General features: G+C 35.8%; 2 protein-coding genes across 5 annotated transcripts in view; one reads left to right on the top strand and one right to left on the bottom strand.

The window, feature by feature from the left end:
• CHLSN (cholesin) overlaps positions 1-21,995 on the bottom strand; it is a 137,893-nt gene that overhangs the window by 105,638 nt on the left and 10,260 nt on the right. The window lies entirely within an intron of this gene.
• Positions 12,379-16,839, top strand: GPER1 (G protein-coupled estrogen receptor 1). 2 transcript variants are annotated; one of them, XM_076351046.1, is made up of 4 exons: positions 12,379-12,524; positions 13,084-13,230; positions 14,594-14,718; positions 15,214-16,839. In XM_076351046.1, the coding sequence occupies exon 4, from the start codon at positions 15,258-15,260 to the stop codon at positions 16,095-16,097; it is 840 nt and encodes a 279-aa protein (XP_076207161.1). In that variant the 5' UTR covers positions 12,379-12,524; positions 13,084-13,230; positions 14,594-14,718; positions 15,214-15,257; the 3' UTR covers positions 16,098-16,839. The 2 variants fall into 2 exon arrangements, with proteins under 2 accessions (XP_076207161.1, XP_076207160.1); XM_076351045.1 differs by having other exon boundaries at positions 14,594-16,839.

Genomic DNA, 21,995 nt, shown 5'->3' with positions numbered 1-21,995 from the left:
CTGAAATAGTTACGAAGAGACAGTCTTGCAAAAAAAAATTCGATTGTAGGATAAGGTCATAAGGCAGAAATATGTATCTAGGCGTGACCATGTTAGAGAGAAGAACGTACACGTATTAGCTTGTCTGAAGTATTAGCCATATTTGATCGCAGTCACCTGCACTCAACCTTTCCTACCACAATCTGAACTCAAAATTGCCATTCGCTCTCTTTCAAATACTTAGTGAGACACCAGAACCAAATAAGAAAATAGTCCAACATTATCACTGTGATTTTTTGGAAAGCAGAATAAAAAACTTCTAGCAATAATTTAAGGGGGGGAAAAAATGTCTGTAGTGTTAACTTTAGTCTTACTCACCAAACCAAAAATATTTCAGAATAAGCTACAAACTGCTAGCAGATATTTTTTCTTCTGTGATGAACAATTTATTGAATTCAAGCAAGCATTATGCTCATACTGACTAACCATAGCAAAGCTGCAAACAGCTTGTTGTTTTGGTAAAATTTTGTTTGTGTGGGTAATCCTAAGGCGATTTTCTGGAAGTTCCCTTTAAAACAGCGCACTCAGACATTTTTCCTTAAGTCAGAATTTTAATACTTACACAGATTATAGTTATACACATACAGTTGCACTGTTATTTCCCCCCAAGTGAGTATTTTAATTCTAGGTTGAATAGATTACTTTAGTTTAAATCCCTCCCCAGATGAGGTAAGTTAAAAGACACACACTTATGTTAAAATAACAATGTCTAGGTGGAGAGTACGAGTAATATTAACATCATTGTTATTATTTAAACAGTAATGTTAAATAACGGTCTGTGGTTATAAATGAGAGCTGCAATCCAACTGAAACTATTTCAGGCATTCATCTTGACACCTATAACAAATGACGCCTAAACACATCAATAGCCTCTCCGTAATACTGTGCTGGTCCGTCATTAAAATACATGCAAACTGGTGGATACAGAAAGAGAAACCAAGATGAAGCACTTTCTTACACAATAAGTTGCAACTACTGGAATATGCTTAATTAAGTCTAATGTTCCTTACTTTGTCTTAAACCCCCAAAGAGCAGCTAAATAAAATAAAAAATACCTTGCTATAGTCAAAGATTATCCCCAGTAGCAGTACCAAGGCCAGATCCTGAGCAAATTTAACCAAGTTTTGGCATCTTGTTTTTCCTGTAATTTGATGTAAGGCCATATGATTTCCTGTGAAACCCAAAACTACGTCCTTTGTTTCCTTTGCAATTATAGTACCATAGAAGTTGAATGTTGCTAAGTTATTCTGAGATTCTCTGCAAGCACAGTGAGTGTGGTTAGTTGGCCCATGGTATAAAAGTTGTTGAGAAGATAATGGAAACCCTCACAGTGCCAGAACTAAATTCAGATGTTCAATCCTGCAAAAGGCCTGACAGGACTAGAAGGTAGTCTCACTGGAGACTCTGGTGAAAGAGCTTCTCAAAATGGAAATATTTCTTAACCTCCTGAAACCACTGTGTGGGATGATAACAACAAGCTTTCTGCAGATGCTCAAGTGGTTCCACATTCTCTCTCTACCCGTCAAAGTACCTAACCTTCCCCAGATTAAGCTTCAAATCTCTCTTCCAATAGAAGGTCAAAATTTGACTTCACTATTTCCTTCATTCTTGAGATTTCTCCTGAGTATTTAAGAAGAGATGAATTGTAGAAGTTAGAATTTCATGGTCTTGAGATTTCTAGGAAATAATAGAGACATCAAAGCAGCAGAAGGAAGCCAGAAGAAAGCCAGAAGAAGCAAGTCTGTCAAACTCCATGGCTGCAGCTGACTGAATAGCACAGTAGATCACTTACAGCCATAGAGCCACAGGGAAGTAGCAGCTACTTGACTAATGAGAAATTTTCTAGATTTTTTTCCCCCCCAATGCTTCAGTATTAAGCATGGCACATAATTTAGAAATCAGACTGATCAGCTATATTTCAAAAGAGATACTTTGAAATTAAAATCTAGAAGGGGGAAATCACTAGTATGAAGAAATACAAAAGGCCAACCAGTAGACTAGAGTTGTGAGGTTTTGTGTGGGTGGTTTGGGTTTTTTTTTTTCTTTTTAATTATTCTCACTCTTCAGTTTGAGCACTTTAGTACAACTTGAGTTCTTCTTAGTGGTTCATATTAAAAATCAGCTGAACAGAAACAAAAGCTCTACTACAAGCATTTAAGATACATTTCCTCAATTAACAAGACAATATTTCCTCCCAACACCTATCTATCATCGTTGAAAAGGTTTTCACTCCGTTTTTCTTAAGATTGTTCCTATTTAACAATCTGGTTTTAAGCTTCAAAATTATATTGACTCTTAACTTGCTTCAGAGACTTCGGCCAGTTTTGCCCATCAATGCTTTCCTACACGGTGTACTCCAGCTCAGAGCTTAGAACACAGCCGGAGTCCAGCCAGCCAACTTTCCCCTCCTGCAAGTGTACCTGTAACACAAAAACTTCCCTGGGTGCATCAGTCCTTCCTGTAGTAGAACCTCTCCAAAAATAACCTTTTCTAGTAAGGAAGAAGCTGTCTTTGAAAGGGGACAAAGAACACTGCTGAATCAAAACATAACTCCATGGGTTTATATAAATGAAATTATAATTATATAAGATTATATACACACTTAATCAAAGCCACTTTGATAAGTCAACTTGTCTTATTAAAACCAGTATTAGAATTCCAATTTTGAGGAGAGATTAGAAATATCAGAAATATGAAGTAGTGTCAGAGGTAACCACCATAAATGAACTGTCAAACAGTATTAAGACACTGACTTATCTATAATGAACACTGCTTAAAAACATTAATGTATCTTTATGAACTTTTACCAATTTAAAGTTACTTTCACATTAAGAGTTAACATCAATAGAATCTCTTTACGGAAAATGCATTATGTACAACTAAGTATATCACTCTTGTTACTAATATGACTGTACAGAAACTTCTATAAGGAGAACTCCACTGTCTTGTCTTTGCCTGATATACTATGTACACTGCTTGTACAGACCAGCTTTGCATACAACAGAACAAAGTAAAACCACCAAACTCTAATCTAACACAAAATTTAAATCCTTGTGAATAAAGGATTTTGTTTTTCCAGAAAACAAACATTCTACACTGTAAAAATGCCTATATGTTTAACTTTTTCCTGTACTAAGGACCATGCTTAATCAGACATCCAAAATTCATTAGGAATAGTGAGTTCATTATCTTATGTTTAAAAATATTTATCCTTTGTAACTAAAAGTATGCTATTTTCTGCATCAATCAGTGCAAGGTACACAGAAATTTTCTTTTAGAAATTGAGTTAATTATGCTTTTAGATAGTCTATAAAATTTATATATCTGTATCCATTACACTCAGTTTTTCTTGAGTACATATTATGTTCTCCTACAAGGCTCTTTGGCTTAAAAAAGGATCCTCCAGACATTTGTATGGTAGCAGAATTATTATATCAACACAGCATAGAGTCATTACAGCTAACAGCCTATCCATATTACTCTTAAAATTCCCTATTTTCTGAAATTTATAACTCAGCTGTAAAAAATGTTCCTTGCTAAAACTTTCTCAATAGGCTTACAATGCACTGGTAATAATTTTCTCAAATTCAAGCATGCAGAAAAGCATTATTTTTTGCAGTTTTATGCAACAGCTACATCTAAAAATGACAGCATTATTCATGCATAAAGATGTTTTAGTATGAAAGCAGTTTGTTCATAACAGTTCTTAAACATTCACATTAATTTTATATGGGCTCCTCAGTACAGACTGCAGTTATGAAAGGCTTTTTTCATAACAGAAAGGAAGCAAAACTAAAACAAAGAAAAGAATGCAACTGTTGTCTCATATTGTCATTATCTTTGTATTTTCCTCAGCATGCGATGTGAGCCCGAGACTGTGAGCTGGGTTCAAATTATGCAAAATTCCCACCCTTGCAACAGTACAGTGAAGCTATTTTGTGGCTGTAGCTGCAACCCACACACTGGAGTTGCCCTGCATACTGCCTTATCCTTTTTTGGCAAGATAGTGAGGAAAAGCAGCTCCACCTAATAACAGAGCCAACTCCTTCCTCACCCGCCAAACGGCCAACTCTCCCATTTATTCTACGGGCGACATGAGCGTGCTGAATCCTGGCCGTTGTCTACAAAGCTGAGCTGCAGTAAAGTCCTGTCTGCATCAAGTGAGGAAAAGGGAGGGGGTAGTGGTGAGAGCAGGAACCAGATAAAAAAAAAATTAAAAGCCAGATTTCTCTGGCTAAATATATTATGCAAGTTAGCTTGAAATTAACATAAGAATGTCATATTCACCCCAAAAAATCACTACATTTGTTCTGAACAAATGATTCATACTCCTGACTGCACTTAATATTTAACACACAAATTAGAGACATTACAAACTGTACTCTAAAACCTGTTTCACCTTCCTTTTCCATTTCAGTTTCAAACTCCATTGAACAGGAAATAAGCACGGCACAGAAGGAAGGATGACTTCTCACAACATGACATGGATCAGCTACCCAAGCAAGAGCTTGTCTTTCATCTCCCCAGAAGAAATCGAAGCCTTCATAGCTTCTCAAAACGTCATATCAAGACTTATGCACTGTTACATCGCCTTTTTTGTACCAACAGGATTAATAGCTGGCATATGTATTTTGATCATTTTCATAAAGAATTATTTGCAGTACAAAGTCATAGAAAACTTAGACTTACTTCTTCTACACTTCACCATCAGCAATATTGTAATGATTTTTTTATCATTTACTGTCATTACTAGACCTGACTATTTAGAAGCAACCCACCTCACATGTAACATACTGTCATTTTTTTTCAACTTCAGTTATTTCAATTCTCAGTATGTTTTGATTTTGATGCTTCTCATACTATTACTCAAGAGATTTCCACCAAGGACTGCTCTCAAAGCAACCCAAAGACCCATATTGTGTGTTGGATTTGTACTTATATATGCCTTCTGTTTGTCACTGACCGAGGCATTGCTGGTTGGCACCGATAACTATCTCTTGGAAACAGCCTGCCAGTTAGATCCATTATTTGCATGGCCTGAATATGAGATCATTAAATTCACCTTTGGATTTGGAATCCCATCATTTCTTCAGATACTCTGTTTTACTACTCTCTTCGCTAAAGCAGCACCTGCTGAAGTACCAGCCTTACAGCAGCACTTTCGTACTTACCCTGCTGCATACATTATAAGCATATCAATATTTATATGCCATCTATTTTATAACATTATGATTCTCTTCAGGACAACATTCAAATTACAGAAGAGCATTGGAACTCCAAAGAATGAGCTTGTGATGAATATTGCAGAAATAGTGTTGTTCTGCGAGAGCTGTGCTAGTTTGGTATTTATACTTTGTTTTCATAAACCATGCAAGGATGAAATACTGAAAGTCATACAGAACTGCCGAAGGGAAAACACTGCCAACAATCACCTTGAAATACCAGCAACAACTACGACCCATGAAAGTGGGTCTCAGTAATACCTGCTGTTCCGAAGAATTGTCAATCCACTTTAGTTTTTAGTTTGTGGGTTTTCGTTTGTTTTTTTACTTCTCCAAAAAAGGGTAACTGTTCCTTCTTTAGAACCCAAACTTGGACTATCTTACAGCTAGCAGTACTGGAAGGGGGGAAAAAAAAAAAAGACATTTAGTTCTAGTATTTGCAGTGATCTATGAGAAAACATGCAGGGTCTGGGGTTGTTTGGGGTTTTTTTCATATATATATTTAAATCGCCTGTTTTCTGCAAGTGTTACTTCAAAGCCAAGTAGAAAGAAAAGTACTGTTGCCATAGAAGTGTGCTTTTGTAATAATATCAATGCCCCAGCAAAGATCCAAACAAAAACACAGCAGAAAGCAACTTTGAACAAAGGTAAAAATCTGCAGCCAAAGCATTTTCTCAGGTGTGCTTCGTCTTTTGACTTCTTACCCTACAAACTACTTATTTTTATAACATTGATAAACTCCAGTAGCAGCAGCAGTGAAGTATGGCTTAAGAATCTATTATAATCCTGAAATAGTATGTGATACTGTAAGTGTACTGTAATGCTTGTTTATATTTTATATGCGCGCACACACACATAAACTAAGCATTTCTTCCCTTTTTCCATTTTCCTCTTATACTTTTGTTGGAACCCTTAAGGTTTTTGTCTGAATTCTTGTGCCAAAAAAAAAAATTCAAATTAATGGAAACGCTGGTCCATAAAGAAAAGCTTCAGGTCCTTTGTGAGGCACTGAACTGGAAAGATCAACAGGATGGCTAATTAAAACTTTGTGCAAGAATGAAAGCTTTTTGTTAATGTACTCTCAGCTTCAACTTTGCATTAAGACTTACAGCAATTATTGATTTAAGCCATTCTTGATGAGTTCATTCAGAAGTTTGAAGTCGCATGCCTTGGAAGAGTCACATTCAATAATATACTAACTAAAAAAAAAGAGACAAGCCAGCCCAGAACAGTATAACCAAGGTGTGTTTTTAAAAAGGCAAACAAAAGCAGAGCCCCAGTTCCAAACTGAAATCAGGGCTCTGCTGGAGACAAGATAGAAGCATTATACATTTAGAGAATTCATGGGTAAGTGGTGCAAAATGAGGAAAAAATCTGAATCAGAGAATAAAACAGCTGTGGTATAGGAGTTCAGATGTTGCCCTGCAGAATCAGTAGCCAACACAGGCTGAGATGTAGGTGCAAAGTTTTAAATGCTTGCTTTGAGCACATTGTTACTCTGAATTTGGCCAGGAGCCATCTTAGACATTTGGCTGCGGTTTCAGCTTTTCCTCTCATAGAGGTGGAGAGAACGGAAACAACAGGGAAGGCACAAAATTGTACTAGGTCTTGGATAAAGAGGTAGACTTAGATTGCAAAGTTATAAAAATACAGTGATGTGATGAGGAAAGCTCAAGTGACCTGAAGGGTTCTGAGAAAAGCCACTTCAATGCTTAAATATGTGCCTTTGCATGACACCCACATGCTAATGGAACTGACAGATTTTTTGCAGTTGTATGCTTTGGAAGGTCTTCCTGACGGGGTCCAGATTTGCATGGAGAGCTGGTGCAAATCAGCATGGGCTGCCCAAGACAAAGAAAAGTGGGCACTGTTTGATCAAGAGGAACATCTTCCGCAAAACAGCCAAGTGCATAAATGGAAGAATAAAGGACATTTGTTCAATAATAGTACAGTATATAGATCTAGTATCTAGATATACGGATCTAGTCTTAGACATCCAAGTCCTGAACGTTGTGGACCATGACTGTATCACATGCAAATAAAGGGCAATACGTAGTCTCACTAACTATGACCATAAGGACCAACATTTCTGCAAGATGTAAAAGTCAACTGGTAAGATGTCTGCATTGTATTATGTCAGCCTGTTTTCCTGTTCAATTTTGTTCTGCTGCCAGCATGAACAGATGGATAATTAAACACTACATATAAACAGACCATTATAGAACCTGGTCAGAAAGGAAGTACACAGATAAGAATCATCTCTTTGAATACAAGAGCCAATTTCATACTTGTGAAAGGATTTCTCAGCTGGCATCAGAGGTTTTGTTTTGCACCTCAAAAGAGGAAGATTAGACAACATGGACCAAAGATCAGCCCTGCAGAAAGAAGTTTGAAGAGATGAGTTGTAAGAGCTGTACATCAGTGAAAAAGCTGACAGACTGAGTGAAAGAGTATGTCAGAAGATGCAAGCTGTTTATCCCAATTTAGACAGCATATCATAGTTTCAGCTGCGCCACAGATAAGTAGGTTATTTTCTAGTATGGGAATTATGCATGACAGATTCTACTTTATTCACCGCTTCCATATATTTTATATTTGAGGATGAAAGAATAAATACTGTGTTGTTTCTGAGTCTTGAGTTACTGTTAAAGGTGCCTAAAAGAAAACCTAGTCAGTAAATGTTGGCTCTAGTTAACGTTGGCTGGGACCTGGAAACTGGGCTAATGGTGAATGAATCACAACAATGCACCTGGTAAGGAGCCTGGAGGTTCAACAGGGTGGAAGGATGCTTCATGATACTCTCAGCAAGGTACACAGCTAAAGCAGAACCATAACCAAATGTCTCAGAGAAATAAAACCCGTAGGGGCCTACTGTCACATCTAAGATTTGGGAATGAGTACAACTTGTCAAGAATGAACTACTATGCATAAGTCTGCGAGTACTCCTGGGTATAGCTTCTGGCTGCCATCTGTGAGATGCGAGTGAATGTACTCTGGTCTATTCCCTGTCCACAGCTACTGTTGTGGGGAAAAACCAGAGTATTTTCTGGAAGGCTGGTTATATTGTCATAAAGAAGTCTCTATGTACAATGAAAAGACTTTGTAACTGAATAGGAGAAAACAAAGGTAAACAGGAGAGAAGAGGTTGAAAAATGCAGAACAATAATTCAAGTAGTTATGAATATAACTTGTAGCAATACAGAAATGTTTTGTTAAATCATTCTTGGTAAAGTTAGTCACAGCTTACATTAAAATTCAGGACAATGAACATGCAGTCCTAGAGAAAAATCTACTTGCATCCAGCTAGAATATGAGGGCAAACACCCCTATGTGCAATAGGGGAAGGAACAGAAACAGTCCCCAAAAGGCATTCTAAAATAGTCTGATATGAGGGAGAAAAAGAGCAGCTTTGGCTGAGATTAAAAGTAATAATTTTTATATTATTAATAATTTGAAGTGTATTTTTAAGAACAAATTAAAATCTCCCTGCTTGGAGAGATTTTTCCCTCCCTATACAAGCAACAACTTTGTTGAACACTTACTTCTTCCAGGCTTCACCTAGTTTTGAACGGTATGTTCCAGAAGAAATAGGAGCATATATTTTTATAGGCATGCTGTCAAGATTAACTAGAGGGATATACTGGAAAATTCAAAGAATATTTTACTTCTGTACTGGTGATATTCATATCTTTCTAAGACTTAGGCCTGCTTTTGAAAAAACCTTCCGTTCAGTAAAAGAAGATAAATGAGCGGGCTGCTGAAGTTTAAGCATGAATTTCCGAGCTGGTAACATGTTTTGGAAAAGAACATGTAGAGACTAAGGACTCATCTTTGCTGAACCAGCTGGCTCAAATTTGATCTGATCCCACTGCAAAACAACATCTGAGCTAAAGAGAGACTGGATTTGCACACTTTAATCATAACTCGAGCTGCTACACCCCTACATGTATTACTAAGCCTGGCCTTAGTTACATTCTAATTTCAAACTTAGAGACCCTGAAAGGGCTACAGCATTATTTATCTTGATTTTGAGGGAGTTGCAGAAGATTTGGGGTAGGGTGAAAGCTCAAGCAATTCAGCCAAAATAAGTACGCTATATAATGTCTACACCATATATGATGCACGACAAATTGATTCACTAATTGGCTAGAATGAAAGAATGCGTTTCACTTCCATGGTACAAGTGTCCAGCAAAGGACTGCCAGACTCAACTACTAAAGTAGAAGTGATTGATGCTTTGCGAATTTTATTTTGTAATCGCATTTGGATAGAGCCTGAAGTCCTACGATGAATCATCTTTCACTATACAACATTTTGTGGTCCAATTTTATAAAATTTTTATATTATCTCCCAAGAGTTTTGCAATATACACTTTAAGAAAGATAAAAAGGTTTTACCAGAATAGTTTGAATGGGTACAGGTGTTGTCCCTGCAAAAGAAAAGGCTAAACTTTTAAAAATTATTTTTAGTAAGAAAAATGCATTCTCAGAATTATTGGCAACTGAAAAGCCTAAACACACAAAATACACTCTCTCCAAGGTTTTCTGCAGGCACAGAACACAATTAATTCCAACTCAAACTAAGTTTGATTATTTGCAAGAAAGGGAAAGTAACTGAGGCTGGACAGGATAAAGTATGAGGGTTCTCTAGAACAGAGTAATGGACACTGACAGATGTCATTCCGTGGCTGAAAAAGGTCAGAGTCAGTATCCATGCTAACAGAAAGACGAGAGAGAATTTGGAGGAGATCAATCTACTTGCAAAACTTCATTAACATTACAACAGCATCTGTATTTCCTCTGGAGATAATTTCAGTAGAGATTCTTATACAAATCTTATTTCTTCTGCATATGGTTATATTACACTGTAAGCATTCCAACACAATTTTAATTTATGCTTTCTTCCCCTTCCATGCAATACAGTACCTTACTTTTTTTCAGCTTTATACACCCTGGCCCTGATCTAATTTCTCCAGGACACAACAGCTTCATGCCCAAAGCACTTCCACACTTCTGACAGAATCCAACATCTCTTACATCCTACAGAGCTTATCCTGCTTATCATCCCGCTGGAGAGGCTGCTGTATAATGGTGACTCAAGAGCTATGATACACCGGACCTCTTGCGTTGTTCTCTCCCATACTCACACCTCCCACTTTCTTCCTCCTCAGCTGTCACCTTTCTCCAACAAAATAGCAGGCACATATGTTGAAGTCTGCTAAATTACATAAAATATCTTCTATTGTACCCCACTTTAAGCCTCTTGGTGCACCTAAATACATCATAGGCAATTACCCTAGTGTTCCTTAAAGACTCTATAGTGTTAGACATGTTTATTGAGATATATACAGTGTTTTAGAAGTTGACTACTACAGATTTAAAAATAAACTGCCAGGAAAACTTTAAATGCTGGATTATTGAGGTCTAACATTATATGAATGCTATCACACCAGCTGCTTTCACCCATGTTCTCAGCGACAATCAAGATAAGGTAAGACAGGTGGAACTGTAATACTTAATACTGTCACAACTGTGACTAAGTATGGATCGTTAACGCACTCCCTATAAAGTCCCATGGAATATCAGCAACTGACAGGGACAGAGAAAGGGTACAATGTTCAGCAGCTGCTAAAATTAGTTTTAAGCATTTTATGGAATATGGAAGCGACAAACAGTGAGATTAAGCTAGATTCATCAGTAACAATAATTTGACTGCATAAATAAGAGCCTGAAGATGTTGTCATCTCTTTTAGGAAACAGGATTCAGAGAATTCACATGATGATCTCATAAAATATTTAGTGAAATACAGAACTCAGTAATTACCATATAATAATACAATATAATACTACTGGATTTGGCCTCTTATGCTTCATAGTTCTACTAGCAGGAAAAACAGCTACTTTGTGGGTCTTTCAAAAGAGAATTTCCTAACAATTCCGGAAGTATGGCAAAGTGACATATTTCTTATAATGAATTCAAACAAGAAAATTAGCACTCGGAATTATACATTTTAATAGCAAATCAGCTGATATTCACAGCTAGAAAAACAAGGACAGACAGACCAGCTGATTATTAAATCCAGGCCCCCATAATTACAAACAACTAACACCCAGAAGCTAACATTATGCATAAAGGAAAGTAAAAAATCCTTCTGGCCCTTACAAGATCAGTGAAAGCTCTGAAGGACAGAACTAAGTACAGCAAAACCACATGATCAACAAACAACAATAAAGACTCTATAATCCTGTTCTTTAGGACAGCAAAAAATTAAGACCTTCAAAGCTAGTATCACAAGATTTTTTTCTAACATTACAATTATTCCAGTCCTGTAACACAATCGTATTTGTACACTTCTCAAAGCGAAACACTTCAGGCTCTCTGTCCTCATAACCCTGTAGAAAGACACTCCAGAAAGCCATTCCACACACAGTGGAAGTCTTCCGTTCAGAAAATCTTTACCAGCACTAATTTGTACAAACATTCTTTTAACCTAAATAATAATTTATTCCAAAACTATTTATGAAGAGCCATCGTGCAGGAACATCTTAAAAAACATTTTTAGTAACACTGACAAAATGCTGTGTTCCTGTGCAAAGTGCGTTACAAGAAATCGGCGGATATATTTTCCTCAATGGCACTAGAAGGCAAAGTGCCTTCTAGTCCCAAAACTACTTGTGTAAGAACTTTTGCTTCACTTTTCTACAGATGAGATATTTCATAATCTAAAAATATTTTACCATTGTAATAGATGTAATACATCCATTACATCCATTATAATGACATGTTAATTGTTTACTCCACGCTTCTGAAACTGTAACATTGGCTTCTTGAAACCCTAAATGCCGAGATCCAATTCATCTTATTCCAGTAGCAGCAGAATGCTGCATCGATGTACAGCATATCCATTAATGGCACTTAACATTCAGGTATCAGATCAATATAATAATAAAAAGCAACTTACACAAATAAAATATTTCTCTTTCATGAGAAAGGTTTAACTTTCTTTCTGCTCTAAGAATTCTGACCACCAGTAGGTGGTGTTTCTGGAAATGTCAAGTAGTTCCCCCCCCACACACACAGATGAAATGCAAAACTCCACCTGCAGTACTGGTGTTTTTATGCAAGACTGAGGCTCCACATTGTCTGCAAAATAAGCTTATTTTATCCATGTGATTTTGAGCTGAGCAATTCTGAGAAGTGTGAGGATGACGATGGATACCTGAAAATTAAAATACAAACAGGCAAAATGGGATTGACTTGAAGGTAGGAAAACTGAAATCTATATTGTCAGTTTAGCAAATGACCCTCCTCAGCTGCTAGATTTCCCTCAGTCGGGTATTTCTCTTTAGATTGTCCAGAGGCTTTTAAAAAAATACCCCATATAACAGTAATTACTGCTTTATATCTATGTAAAATATGCTTAGTTACAATTTGCAAATAAATCTCTTAATTATTGATCAGCTGAGCTGTAGGTTTGAGTGGACTATATAATTTGAAAAAATGCTAGAGGCAGAAAGGAGGGTAAAAATGAACATTAGGCAAAATAAAACTGACAAATATGAGAGAAAAGATGCTTGACTAGTTCTAGTAAAAAACAAACCAGCAGAAACAGGGTTAATTCTAGCCTTATAAGGCTGTTCAGCAGCACTTCAACTGCACACAAATTAGAACAACCCTGGGAATCTATAAAGCTTGTTTTATTGCCAAGGACATGCAGCAAGATCTGCATTTTGCTGTTGTAAACTATCCTTTATTTAAGACGTTTTAAAACAGAATAGACTTTCATATTATTTTTTTTTTTTCACTGCTGAATCATCAACAGGTGGCATACACTGCAGCTTTGCACACCTAAATACAAGTTTTTACTGACACGACAGTCGAAGTTGACACATCCATTAAGCCTGTACTCGAGCAAGAACCAGCCTTCTGTTGTCTGGAGGAAAATCAGCTCTGGAGAAGTGGAATTAAGGTAAAATAAAGTGTTTCACAGTACATGGTTACCTGTAATGCTTGTAATTGCTTGGCTTTCGGTGGCCTTTCAGATGTAATTAAAATCTGACCACAGACTGACCTTTTAAAATCAATTGCTTAGACTGTTAACTTACCTTTTACTGTATTTAAAGCAGTTTACTGCCTTATTCAAAAATAAAAGGATGTTACATTAAAGACAACAGTTCAAGTCTGACTTCCATAGCTGCTTGAAACAAACACCGAACCTTCTTCAAATAAGTGTAATTTCATACGGATATTTTAGCATAAAGATTTACATTATGAAAATGATTCAAAACATAGCAACAGCTACTGTGTGCTTACGCCTACTTCATTAAGAAATAAAAGCTTTGGAACAGATATCTTTATTTAAGTATCTGCTAGCTACTTCTGATAACTTGAATACATTTAAGCAAACTCAGAGCTATGTTTCTGACTGAAAATATTCTAACACTCCTACTCCATTAGTGGTCTGCTCCTTTTTCTCCTCCAGACTGTACATCAGCAGGATTTATGTTATTAAAACGTGGAAATATGCATGATGAATTTTACTAGTAAACAATTTAACCTTTTAAAATCTATTTTAGTGTAATTAAAATCAAGGTTTTGGTAGTAAGATGAAGATTAAAGCAATTCAAAATATTTAAAATTAAACACAAAATACCTTGGGTTATAATTTTCTTGCTGTTTTATTTGTTTGGGGTGTCTTTTGTTTGTTTGTTTTCTTTTAAATAAACTTCTAGGAATGCTTCAAGTCCATCACATTCAACATTTATAAGTAAACAAATCAGATAACTGATATTTTCCATTCCTATCCGGAAGTCAGTGCAACATAATTAATCACAAAGAAAAGCAAATTGAGTATAATAATGTTGGTGTAAATCAATATGCTGCTTGCATTACCTTCGTTTCTAAAATGCCTTTTCCTTCCCACTGAAAGCAGAAGGAACCAACTGCTTTTCATCTCCATTGCCTTCTCAGCCACAGACTCTGCTACTTACTAGCCTTACAAGCTGATGATGAAATAAATATATATAATTTTTATATATCTCTATATATTAAAAAAAAAATAAAGTTTTTCTTCAGTAGGCTAAACTGATTTTCTATATTTCTACATTTTCCAATACTGAACCCCTGAAGGGTACACAAAATTTAATAGATCTGCCCTCACAATATATTATCATCTAGAACAAATTTAAATTCTTTTAACTGAACCTTTGTATATATATTCAAACATGATGTTTCCTACAACCTCAGCTGTGTATGTTAAGTTAGCAGAAGCATATGGTATGTGGTACAGTGCTGGAGTATGAGATTAATTGTTTTCCATTTGCAAATTGCAGGTCCAAGGATATTCATTGATTATTAAAAGAAAACAAATGGAGCCAAAATTCTACTACCTTCCAACCTGCATGAAGAAACACTGTTGATGAAAAGCTTTTGTTAAAGAGATCCAAGTACCATAATGGTAAAAAGTTTCCTACATGATCTTAAGGCACACAGGAACTGCAAGTTCTCTCATTTGCAATGTATATAGTGTCCTGTACAAAAATTTAAGAAATTTACTATTTGTACTGTTATATTTCAGTCAATTTTAAGTCTAATTAATTTGACTTCTAAAGAATTTTAATTTCCTATACAAAAGTGTACATCTTTTTCCATTCCAATCAAAATGCTTACTATGAACTTAGTTGAAAACAACCAAAAATCTGATTTTTTTGGCATTACCACCAAACTGTGAGTACTAATATCTTTTCTGCAGCTATTTTAACCATGGAAACTTATTCTGCCTCAGTATCACCTGTTATATGTAACAGCACAACTTTTAACCTAAATGGATCACATTTGTGTAATGAAAGCATATCTTCTAGATTAGCTGATAAATCAGAACACCAACAATATGTTATTGGTCTTTTCTTATCATGTCTTTACACAATATTTCTTTTTCCTATTGGTTTTGTAGGAAACATTCTGATACTGGTTGTCAACATAAGCTTTCGTGAAAAAATGACTATTCCAGACCTTTACTTCATAAATCTTGCAGTAGCCGATCTCATTTTAGTTGCTGATTCTCTCATTGAGGTTTTTAATCTTGATGAAAAGTATTATGATATCACTATTATTTGTACCTTTATGTCTTTGTTCCTTCAGATCAACATGTATAGCAGCATTTTCTTTCTGACATGGATGAGTTTTGACAGATACATAGCACTGGCAAAAGTAATGAGGTCCAACATATTTCGCACTATGCAACACGCTAGATTAAGCTGTGGTCTCATATGGATGGCGTCTATTTCTGCAGCGCTAGTTCCATTTACAGCTGTGCATTTACAACACACCGGAGAGGTCTATTTTTGTTTTGCAGATGTAAAAGAAATCCAGTGGCTAGAAATAACCTTGGGGTTTATTATCCCCTTTGTGATCATCGGTCTTTGTTACTCATTAATTGTTCGAGTTCTTATAAAAGCACACAAGCATAGGAGTCTTCGTCTGCGGCGACAAAAGGCTCTTCGAATGATTTTTGTTGTTGTCCTGGTTTTCTTTATCTGCTGGCTACCTGAAAATGTCTTCATTAGTGTTCAACTTCTTCAAAAGAAAAGCGAGCCTGTGTCTTCAAGCAGCCCATCCTTCAGACATGATTATCCTTTAACAGGACATATTGTGAACCTAGCAGCTTTTTCTAATAGCTGTTTGAACCCCTTAATTTACAGTTTTCTAGGGGAAACCTTCAGAGACAAACTGCGACTGTATATTGAACAGAAAACAAAAATGTCAACATTACATCGCTTTTGTCAGGCTGCCTTAACGTCTGTCATTCCTGACAGTAATGAGCAATCAGAAGTCTGATTTAGTAGTGGTTGTATAAAATATACGACTGTGAAGTTGTGCAAATAGTGAACAAAATGCTTGCTACTAACAGAAGAAAGTGCGTTTGTGTGTGTGTGTATGTATATATATTGTATCACTCTACTGAGTATTGAACGTTTATATTCAAAATGTTTTTATGACAAGACTTTAATGTAGAGGAATATGTTTTAGTCAGATTTATATTTAATTATGAACAGGATTATTGAAAGCTGAGCACTGAAGGAGCTTTATTTTGTATTATACTTGTATGAATGACAATATAAAAGAAAATTTTATCAAGTTAGGAAGACTTTAGATGTAACCTGATTATCAGAGATGCTACTTTGCTGGTGTATATAAGGTACTTCCACTGAAATAATGAAGCTGCCATAACATTGAGGAAAAATCATTACAGCGTATCAATGTGGAGATGCAGAAAACATTGATTTTTTCATCCAAATACATTAAGATAAATGGCTTTGCTTAGAACTACATAGTACTATCGTCACTGTATTCTAGCATGTCTTCCACGATTAACTTTTTTTTAATCTTAATATAATCTAGCACGGCGGTGAGTTTTCGTCTCATAAATGTAATCTACTGTTTACACCAGTACTTGATCAAAACTGAAATAATCTGTAACTATATTGCTCATCTCAAAGAGCTTCACAGAAGCAAAATATAATGCTTCATTCTGTCTTTTAAGGATTGCCCAATACAATCTTTCCCAGGACAGACATAATTGGGCCTTTTGTCAAAAATGCCAGTGCACATATACGTACATTCATATCTGCCTTCAGATTTAAACGCAAGTTGCACAAGATCTCTTTACATTTAGCAGGCCTATTTTGATTGCCAGAAGAAAATGCTGTGGCTTAAAAAAAAAAAGTCACGTTCTGCAAAAGAGTGTAAGAATTGCTTATGAAAACAACAGAAGCCTCAGCTTCTAGAAAGGGAGAACTTACGTAATGGGGAGTGTGATTAGCTATCATCAGATTTGCACTTTGTGCACCGTCCATCCCACCTCCAGAAACCATTGGCCTTTCAAGATTTTAAGATGCATGTTGGTTGCTTTGTTCATTTGAAGATTAATTATACTAAGAAAACAAATGTTAGCACCACGTACTTGAAAACAATAGTTTTTAATTTCTGCTAGAAAGTAATTGGGTTTTAAATCTGATTGATGTTTAGCACAGGTTACTGCTGAACTTGTTCAGAGGAAGCTATAAAGTTCCTAGAGATTAGTGTGCAATATCATTAAAACATCACTTGCTCCATCTCTGAAGCGAACAAACTCATTTCACCTCTGTGCTCATAGACTTAAGGACCAGAACTCTGCAGAATAAGATGCTTTGTCCTATTTTCAAATGTCATATATGAATTAATTAGCACATGAATGGATTTTAAGGGATTTTTAAACATAGACACTTAAAATCATGACTAAAGTTACTAAGCAATAAAGAAAACAGTGAAAACAATTATTCCACTCATATTTCTCACGAAATATTTAGAGTTTCCTAGTGGAAGCTTTGGCCGCAAAAGGCTTGACCTATAAACAGAAAGGCCGTAAGACGATGGCTGAATTTGAAATAGATAGCTAGATCTTCCTACAACTGAAACAGGAACTGCAGGGTGGAGTTTGCGGCAACTGCTGATTATTTGCAAGTGACTTCTAATCACAGCCTAAGGAAAAATGTCATTTAGTCACATCTTCCCTGTAGAACACCAAATATATCTTCTCTCAAGAAAGATGCCAGCATTGCCACACCTTCTCTGCATAGAACGAGTTGCTAAACAACACTTAGCAAGGAAAAAGGGCTATGTGTGATGTAGCACAATGGTGTGAGATTTCTTGCTATTTTCACTTTTGGAATTAACCACAATTACTCATATCCTATTGACTGCCAATGTACATTAATCACACCTTGAAAGACGGCTATTTCAGACAACACAGAACTGAAGGAATGGATAACTCTCTTGGCAATGCAATTCCATGAAGTAAGACATCTTCTGAGCTTACAGATATATTGGGTTTGTGTCATCTTGACACTTGCCATGAATAATGAACTTATTTGGGGTTACAGGAATACACTTTCCCAATTGTAGTTGTTGCTTATTTTGTTCTTATAGGAGTAAAATCCTTTCCCCTCCTCCTCCCCTCCAATATAGGAACCTGGGTTTTGATCAAGGCTATGGTAGAAGCCCTTTCATCACCACTGGAGATAACAAATCCATAAAGTGTCTTTGCTCAGAAGCTTATAATAATAAACAGACAGTAATAGCAAATACCAGCTCATACATACTATGAAATAGTTTGTTTCTACATGATCGTATTCAGTGATGTCCTGATATCCCTGTTAAATCTAGGAAAGATCAGATTACTATAGTATGAAGAAAACAATATTTACTCAACCTGAAACAACCTATTACAAGTTTAAAAGCAAATTACAAATCTAAACTACCTGATGAGTTTCCTACTGTTGATATTTTGGTACAGGCTTATGAACTGTGCCTGAAATGACTAAATTTAAACATACTACTTACTTTAAAGTATTCTCCCAGGTGAAAAAAGGGCACACTTCTTCCCAAAACTTTTTTTTTTTTAAAAACAGTAACTATGTACAAAGTAATATTTACAGAAATGCCATACAACTTTCATGTATTTATATATACAACATGCTTTCTGCAGCCCATCATCTTGCAATAGCTCGTTACCATGGCGTATCCATGAACCAGGAAGACCTGTGCTTTATGCAGTTTTCTTTAAAATTAAAGAGCATGATCAACAGTAAACAAAACCTTTTCTGGAGTGTAGGGGAAAAGGGGAAATGAGAGTAAGAATTTTGATACAACTTCTTGACTTTTCTCTCTGGTCTCTCACAAATTGTTTAATTTAAGGGAAGGATTTCATATGCCTTTCTAAAATGCTGGACAGATGACAACTATGAGATTTAAAAACCTGTTTATTACAGATGCTTACAATCTTTGCTATACTAGTCTATATCAAGTCTCCAGACAAGAAGAGTCTGATATTAGGAAAAGCACACAGAAAAAAAAAATTAAAAATAATAGTAAAAGAATCCCTGAAACCGTTAACTGCTTTTGAAAAATAATACCTTAACACAAAAATGTCTTGAATGCACAGAGTATTATTGAATATCTGGAAACAAAATAAATCCAAACAGCACAAACTAGCACCAATCTGAACCTGATACGACTGAAAGCAACAGTCTTCCCTCAGCTGTGTAAAAAGATATGAGAAAAGTAGTTATCTAAGACCATTTTAACAAGTTAAAGAGATGCTATAACTTTGCATCCTTTTAATGGTTTTAGGAGACACACTAAATACCGACTGTGCAGGCACAATACATCCACATCTGGAAAAAGCAAAGTCAGTCTAAGATGAAAGTCAGGAAAAAGTCAGTCTAAAGATGAAGCTTGATTAATTTATGAAAAGCATTACATGATGTGAGGGCATGTGACAGGGAATTTGAATCAATGAGTCAGGCGATCCCAGATGCTGTGCAAGACTTTGACATAATACGGGCGAAATGCAAGAAGAATCATCCCTCCCTTCCCCTTTCAGTTCCACAGAAAATCAGAACACTAGCATTCAGAACAGTCAGTCCACCAATTCCAAAAGACAACACATACTATAAAATAAATTTTTAGAAAAGCAAAAATCAGAATTCTTAAAACATTGTTTTCTTCAATGTTGTTTCTATCAAATGAAAAAGATACAGGTTCATCTTATATTCCCCCAATGTAATCTGACATTTATATTATTAATTGAGAATGGCTTATCTGGCATAGAAAATCCATTCTACTAAACTTGCAAATAGGCAAGCCTTAGAAAAAAAATTGAGCACAAAGTTTTAACATGAATATGCTTTTAGAATTTCAGACTAAGTATCTGTGTTTTAAACAAAATTCACTGGCTATACAGTGCAGGCTCTAACCTTTTTTTCAGCCATCAAGTTATGTTAGAAGCTAACTGAATTTTTTCCCATGTAAGGATTTTGCTGTATTCTCTCAGCTGTTTATTAAGATTGCAAAAGGGAAAAGGTTGTCTGGACAATTTTGAATGGTTAGGATTGTCACATAGGAAATATGTTAAAAAGTGTTTTACAGTAAGTAAAAGCATGTCAAGTTCAACGCTGATTATCATTTAATTCCATTTGAAGTTGTTTCTGCATAAGTAGGAAAAACAAGTGAGTGTATGAAGGCAGATTTGAATTTTAATAGCTGTTCATGAAGGTGAACCAATGAATGAATTTGCTTTTGATTGAAAACAACAAAGATAAGGGTTTCATTTTAATTTAAGGGACAGTATCCTTCCCTTCCACGCCAAAAGTCTTACCTTACCCATTCAGACCATCAGACAAATATTTTAAATTTTCATCATAGAAGAGGATAGGGCCAAATTCACTGTTTAATTCAATTGATTGAATTATATCTTTGCAATAAAAGTTTACGCTTACATTACCAATTATATCTGCAGCAGCCCATTGGTACACAGTTAGACCTAGCCATTCCTCCTTCAGAGACTGTTTACGTTAAGAAATTATTACTACTTTTACTTTCTATTTAATAAATATGACACCAATAAACCATTTCCACCTTGGAATTGCACTATCTTTTTTATGTTAAATCTGCAACAGCAGATGATAAGGGACAAGTAATTTTTAAGACATGCATACAGACCATCTTTTCTGTACACTCTTAAGCTCTGCTGTCGGGGAGGTATATTGTGGTACGTGCCCTGCACTATGTTTTAAAGAGAGACACGCTGGATTTGAAAATCTGAACACCCTCCATTCATATTTATAATTTAGGTGTCCTTTCTTCAACAGTATTGTCCAAACTATTTATTCCACATTGACATATGATACACCAAACTTTTAGCCCTTGGCTTTTGGCTTCCTTTTAGACTTCCATTCCATCATATGGCAGCACGACACAGCCAGGAGCTAAGAATAAACAGTTGCATACTGAGCCAGCCACCCAAGATGACAACAAAAAAGCAATGCCTTCTCAGGACTTCAGACAGTGCAGGATCAGCTCATTACTTTCAACTCAGTCTCTTACATGCTACTTCAGTTATTTTACATATGTCCAGTGGATTCCACTACAAAATTTAAAGATGATTGTCCAAGTCTCACAAAGTAACCTGTGTGTTTAGAATGGCTTTTGAAGTTGTTCAACCCCAGTGATAAAACCATATTCAGGTTTCCAATCTATTTTCTCAAATTCTTCAAACAGTCTGCTACAGGTATATACAGAAGTTTTCAAGTTCTAAATTAACAAACTACTGAACTATTCATTACCAGAAAGTAAACCCTAAGTTTTTAAATATACCTACTCTAAATAAATATTTAATGCAGCAGGGTAAGCCTTTCCAAAGCAGCAACTTTGCTTACAAGTTCCAACTCACTTGACCTGCAAGCAAAATCACTGAAAAGGCTTAAAACCTTTTAAAATTGCATGGAATGTGTTTTCTGGAAGGTCTTCAGAAAAACTGTGAAAAAAAAGACATACTGGAGAAACAGGAAAATTATTGGAATATTGTTACATTATCCTTAGAAATTGGAGTTACGGCTATTTTTACAGAAAGAGCTCAGTGGTAGAATTGCCTAATAGTGGTGGTGATAGATTTGTTTTCTGCTTCAGCAGCAGAAACATTTCCTTTCCCGGGCATTCTCTCAATAGAAACAGTAATATAATGGCAAATAAGATTTTCTTCCTTTCATTCTCTCTCCATTCAGAACTACAAAAGAGAAATAGCCTTTACCTGACTATAGAAACCTTTTAACTCTTGTGTTCCAGTACTTAGTTATGAGTGAAGTGCACACAGCAAAATCAGAGAGAAACCAAGGAAAGAGCTCACTTAAACGATGT

This window comes from Aptenodytes patagonicus, chromosome 13 (genome assembly GCF_965638725.1).
Source record: "Aptenodytes patagonicus chromosome 13, bAptPat1.pri.cur, whole genome shotgun sequence".
Classification (NCBI taxonomy): Eukaryota; Metazoa; Chordata; class Aves; order Sphenisciformes; family Spheniscidae; genus Aptenodytes; species Aptenodytes patagonicus.
Note: the sequence above shows the minus strand (reverse complement) of the source record. Positions and strands in the feature narration are given on the sequence as shown.

Excerpts from the sequence above, each read along its gene's own strand:
- GPER1 (XM_076351045.1), top strand. The coding sequence starts at position 15,024 with ATGGAAACTTATTCTGCCTCAGTATCACCTGTTATATGTAACAGCACA.